At 41.3% G+C, this 6,000-nt stretch overlaps 1 protein-coding gene across 4 annotated transcripts in view; it reads right to left on the reverse strand.

Moving 5' to 3' along the window:
* Positions 1-5,374, reverse strand: part of RAF1 (Raf-1 proto-oncogene, serine/threonine kinase) — a 30,908-nt gene extending 25,534 nt beyond the window's left edge. For 2 of the 4 annotated variants that reach the window (XM_082663021.1, XM_082663020.1), the window contains exon 1: positions 5,145-5,374. In XM_082663021.1, coding sequence (XP_082519147.1) covers positions 5,145-5,351 — 207 coding nt within the window. In that variant the 5' untranslated portion in view covers positions 5,352-5,374. The remainder of the gene's footprint in view (positions 1-5,144) is intronic. The other 2 variants (XM_082663023.1, XM_082663022.1) reach the window with 1 other exon arrangement.
* Between the last annotated feature and the right edge of the window lie 626 nt (positions 5,375-6,000).

The raw sequence follows: 6,000 nt of genomic DNA on the forward strand, positions 1-6,000 counted from the left end.
TACTTTGAAAACCGTAAAGTGATATCTGTGCTATTTAATCTTCATTAAAAGTCACAGCTCCAAGAGCTAAACAGTTCTTTAAATATCTTCTAATCCAGTGGGGTTCCCAAATGTGGCTGATATTACAATCATCTGAGGAGCCTGTGAAAATATTTTCCTGGCCTGCCCCCTCTAACACATCCGATTCAGTCATCTTGAATGAAGCTCAGGAATCTGTATTTTAAACTGCTTCTCGGATGATTCCAGTGGTAATTAATGGGCCTCAGCTATGATCCAATCACTCATCCAATAATAATTAACAGCAGCAGTTAGTCAAAGAGACATGTTTACAAAACAAATGACAAGAAAAATTCAAAACACAAGCTACTAATTATTCTAAAATTATTTAAATCAGACGTAGATCCTCTCTATCACTCTTCTCTCTACAACTCCCCATGGACACAGGTTGTAATCAGCTAAATCTGACTAATCTCTGGAGCCCACTAAGTGATTATGATAGTCATTCTGGGCTCCAGCAGTGAAGCAACCTGGGGATGATTAGAAACAGCTGACTGGCCATGCTGGCCAGCAAATGACTCCTTCCTCCTTCAATGCTCCCCTAAAGCTGGGTGCCTAGTGAAAGAAGGTGGTTCTTCCAGAGACACACAATCCATCTCTGGTCAAAGAAACAGAAGAAACTAACTTTCTCTGACAGAACCTTCTCAAAAGCTGTCAGAGAAGTCAAGCTTCCAAATCAGTCATCCCCAACCACCAGCTGTGCTCAAATGAAGGCTGTCAAGTACACACAAATGCCGGACTTCCCTGGTGACGCAGTGTTTAAGAATCCACCTGCCAATGCAGGGGACACGGGTTCGAGCCCTGGTCCAGGAAGATCCCACATGCGTGGAGCAACTAAGCCCGTGTGCCACAACTACTGAGCCTACGCTCTAGAGCCCGCGAGCCACAACTACTGAGCCCACACGCCATAACTACTGAAGCCCGCATGCTCTAGAACCCATGTGCCGCAACTACTGAGCCCGTGTGCTGCAACTACCGAAGCCCACGTGCCTAGAGCCCATGCTGTGCAACGAGAAGCCCCCACTCGCCACAACTAGAGAAAGCCTATGCACAGCAACGAAGAACCAACACAGTCAAAAATAAAAATTTAAAAATTAAAAAAAAGATACACAGATATAGAAAACACTCAAATAATCATAACTGCCATTTTACTTATGAACATGTAGTCAGCATGAGCCTCATTTCATAAAGGTCAGGAAACAGAGGCTAAAAATACTATGTAATTTGTTTAGATGATACAGCTTATAAAAGGCAATACAGGGATTTAAATTTGGGCCTTGTTGTCTTAAAGGCCCATACACTTAATTATTACGCCAAACTAAGTTTCCTACTCTTCCAGGCAAACTGGTAGATGGGGCTGGAGAAGATAGTGGCAGTAATGCCCAGAAGCAGCACCAGATGATCTTCAGCTTCCCATCACATTCAGACTTCCCACCTGGGCTCTCCACTTAAGGTAAGAAAGAAAATTATTGAGAAATAATGGGTAAAAATCACTTTGCAAATGAAAGACTACTGTTGAAAGATTAGGGGATTATTATTACTATTTTGCCAGCCATTAAACTTTCATTTGTAGGAAAGGGAACAAAAATAAATTTACTCACACTTTGAAATGCCTTTGAGCTAGCTTTGCCTTCAGTTCAAAATGTACCTAAATGTACAACACTATAACTGGAAGGCTCTTTAGGGTCACAAAAGTATAAAGGAAGTTTTAGTAAAGTGGAGAGAGTTGAACTGTTAGAAACAAGCTGAGAAAACTCTGGACTGTACTTGCCAACCTTGGAACCTTGCCTCGCCTAGGTACACAGAATAAACAAAATGCACTGCTTTTACACAAAAAACAGAGGGTGGGAAAGGAGGAGGTGTGGACGTTTTGAAGGAAGGTTTTCGCAAATGTCCCAGGCCAAGCAAAATCAGCACAACTTCACTTTTCAGTTTCAACCAGGTGTTTTTTTTTCCCCCTCCCAGGATAGTAAGAAATTTTTTGAGCAGTAATTTCTTAGAAAAGTTGAAATTTTGTGTCAGTAACTATGCAGGAATAACTGGCTAGTTCAGTGCCCTTGGAAAAGAGCTGTGATTTTTAAGCTACCTCCAGCTTTGCCACAAGTCCTAGGAAATTTACCAAAATAATTTTTTCTAGGTAATTTTATTTCCTTCAGTATACCTGTAATACCGAAAAATTTTTAAATGAACAGTTTGCTTTAATATTCAGAACAAAACAATTTTTTAATCACCAGAAATGTCTAAGGGAATTTTTCAAAGAACCCTTTGAAATACATCCCCATAAGAATGTACTATTTTCACCTCACACTAGTGAGAATGGCCATCATCAAAAAATCTACAAACAATAAATGCTGGAGAGGGCGTGGAGAAAAGGGAACCCTCCTACACTGTTAGGGGGAGTATAAGTTAGTACAGCCACTATGGAGATTACTTTAAAAACTAGAAATAGAGCTACCCTATGATCCAGCAATCCCACTCCTGGGCATATATCTGGAGAAAACCGTAATTCAAAAAGATACATGCACCCCAATGTTCATTGCAGAACTACTTACAATAGTCAGGACATAAAAGCAACCTAAATGTCCAACAGCAGAGGAATGGATAAACAAGATGTGGTACATATATACAATGGAATATTACTCAGCCATAACAAAGAACGAAATAATGCCATTTGCCGCAACATTGATGGACCTAGAGATTATCACACTGAGTGAACTCAGAGAAAGATAAATATCATATGATATTGCTTATATGTGAAATCTAAAAAAAGGGTACAGGGCTTCCCTGGTGGCGCAGTGGTTGAGAGTCCACCTGCTGATGCAGGAGACACGGGTTTGTGCCCCAGTCTGGGAAGATCCCACATGCCGCAGAGCGGCTGGGCCCGTAAGCCATGGCCGCTGAGCCTGCACGTTGGGAGCCTGTGCTCCACAACAGGAGAGGCCACAACAGTGAGAGGCCCGCATACCGCAAAAAAAAAAAATAAAAAGGGTACAAATGTACTTACCTACAAACCAGAAATAGAGTTACAGATGTAGAAAACAAACTTATGGTTACCGGGGTAAGGTGGGGAGGAATAAATTGGGAGATTGGGATTGAAATATACACACTACTATACATAACATACACACTACTATATATAAAATTGGTAGCTAATAAGGAACTACTGTATAGCACAGGGAACTCTACTCAATACTCAGTAATGGCCTACCTGGGAAAAGAATCTAAAAAAGAGTGGATCTATGTATACGTACAACTGATTCACTTTGCTGTACGCCTGAAACAAACATAACATTGTAAATCAACTGTACTCCAATAAAAATAAAAAGGGCTTCCCTGGTGGCGCACTGGTTGAGAGTCCACCTGCTGATGCAGGGGACACGGGTTCATGCCCCGGTCCGGGAACATCCCACATGCCGCGGAGCGGCTGGGCCCATGAGCCATGGCCGCTGAGCATGCGCCTCCGGAGCCTGTGCTCCGCAACGGGAGAGGCCACAACAGTGAGAGGCCTGCGTACCACAAAAAAATAATAATAATAAATAAATAAGAGTGTACTATCTGTTTAGAGGAAATGTCAGTAAAGAAGACATTTCAGGCAAGACTAACGACAGAATGAAGGCCAAGAGCTGGGATAAAGCAAGGGGTGTGAAAAGAACACAAAGCAATAAAATCTGCGACTGGAAAGCCAATTAACAAAGACCCTAAGTGGAATCCTATCACACTGCTGGTGGGAATGTAAATTAGTGCACACACTATGGAAAAGAGTATGGAGGTTCCTTAAAAAACTAAAACTAGGGACTTCCCTGGTGGTGCAGTGGTTAAACAATCCACCTGCCAATGCAGGGTACATGGGTTTGAGCCCTGGTCCAGGAAGATCCCACATGCTGCGGAGCAACTAAGCCCATACACCACAACTACTAAGCTCTAGAGCCCATGAGCCAGAACTACTGAGCCCGCACGCCACAACTACTGAAGCTCGCGTGCCCTAGAGCCCATGCTCCACAACAATAGAAGCCACTGCAATGACAAGACCACACACTGCAAATGAAGAGTAGCCCTCACTCACCACAACTAGAAAAACAAAGCCTGCATGCAGCAACAAAGACCCAACATGGCCAAAAATAAATAAATAAATAAATTTATTAAAAACAAAAACAAAACTAAAACTAGAGTTACCATATGATCCAGCAATCCCACTCCTGGGCATCTATCCAGAAAAGATGAAAACTCTAATTCGAAAAGATACATGCACCCCAGTTGACAGCAGCACTATTTACAATAGGCAAGACATGGCAACAACCCCAGTGCCCACCAATGGAATATTACTCAGCCATAAAAAAGAAATGAAATATTGCCACTGAAGAATACCATACTGGGATTTCCCTGGTGGTCCCGTGGTTAAGACACCGAGCTCCCAATGCAAGGGGCCCGGGTTCAATTCCTGGTCAGGGAACTAGACCCCGCATGTCGCGACTAAAGATCCCGGGTGCCGCAACTAAGATCCAGCACAGCCAAATAAATAAATACTTAAAAAAAAAAAAAAAGAATACCATACCAAGTGAAGTCAGACAGAAAAAAACAAATATTATATGATTATCACTTAAATGTGGAATCTAGAATACAGATGAATCTATACACAAAATCAAAATAGACTCACAGATATAGAAAACAAACTTACTGTTACCAAAGGGGAAAGGTGGGATAAATTAGGAGTATGGGATTAAAAGACACAAACTACTATACATAAAATAGATAAGCAACAAGGATTTACTGTATAACACAAAGAACTGTTCAGTATCTTGTAATAACCTATAATGGAAAAATTTCTGAAATTTTATATATATATATATATATACACATACACATATATCGGAATCACTTTACATCTGAAACACAATATCATAAATCAACTATACCTCAATTAAAAACAAAAAAACAGGTACAACTACAAAACACTAAAATGAAATTTTAAAATAAAGACTCAACGTGACAGTGAAGATTTTGCCTGCCTATAAGATGGGCAACATGATCCATAACGTTTTCTATAGGGTGATGGACAACTATATTTTCTGAGAGGAATGTTCACGTACCACTGTTCTTTGCTTGTTTGGCAAAAAAACACGGATAGTGTTGCTTGTCTTAGAAGGGTCCATAAGTTTGCCATCATCTGATGCCCGACGCTGATAGCCAAACTGCTGAACTATTGTAGGGGAGATGCAGCTGGGGCCATCAAACACAGCATCTTTGAATCCAAAACCATTGCTGATCGTCTTCCAGGCCCCCTGTATGTGCTCCATTGATGCAGCTTACACAATACTTAAACCTGGTAAAAATAAATAAATAAATAGACAAATAATTAGAATTCCTGAACAAAAGTAATTAACTCAACAATACAATATACAGAGTAATTGTGAAAACAGTAGTATGTGGGCTTTCTTGTAGGTGACATCTTCTGCTTAAATAAATTACTCAGAAAACTTCTATTTTAGTATATTTCCATAGAATATTTCATAGACAACTCAAAAATTAACAAAATGGGGATTACAGATCTAAAGACTCATCAAGGGTTATACCACCCGTTAAAAGCCAACCTGGAACTATAAGCCCAGGTCTCTTGACTTCTTATTCTAATATTGGGTGGGCCAAAAGGTTCGTTCGGTTTTTTCCATAAGATGGCTCTAGTAGCACTTAGTTGTCTTTAACTTCATTTGAAACAATTTTGTTAGATTGTATGTGACAGCTGTCATATCAGCGTGCATTTAAAACAAGACATCAGGGGCTTCCCTGGTGGCGCAGTGGTTGAGAGTCCGCCTGCCGATGCAGGGGACACAGGTTCGTGCCCCGGTTCGGGAAGATCCCACATGCCGTGGAGCGGCTGGGCCCGTGAGCCATGGCCGCTGAGCCTGCGCATCCGAAGCCTGTGCTCAGCAATGGGAGAGGCCACAA

The sequence above is a fragment of the Grampus griseus genome (assembly GCF_964374135.1).
Source record: "Grampus griseus genome assembly, chromosome: 10".
Lineage (NCBI taxonomy): Eukaryota > Metazoa > Chordata > Mammalia > Artiodactyla > Delphinidae > Grampus > Grampus griseus.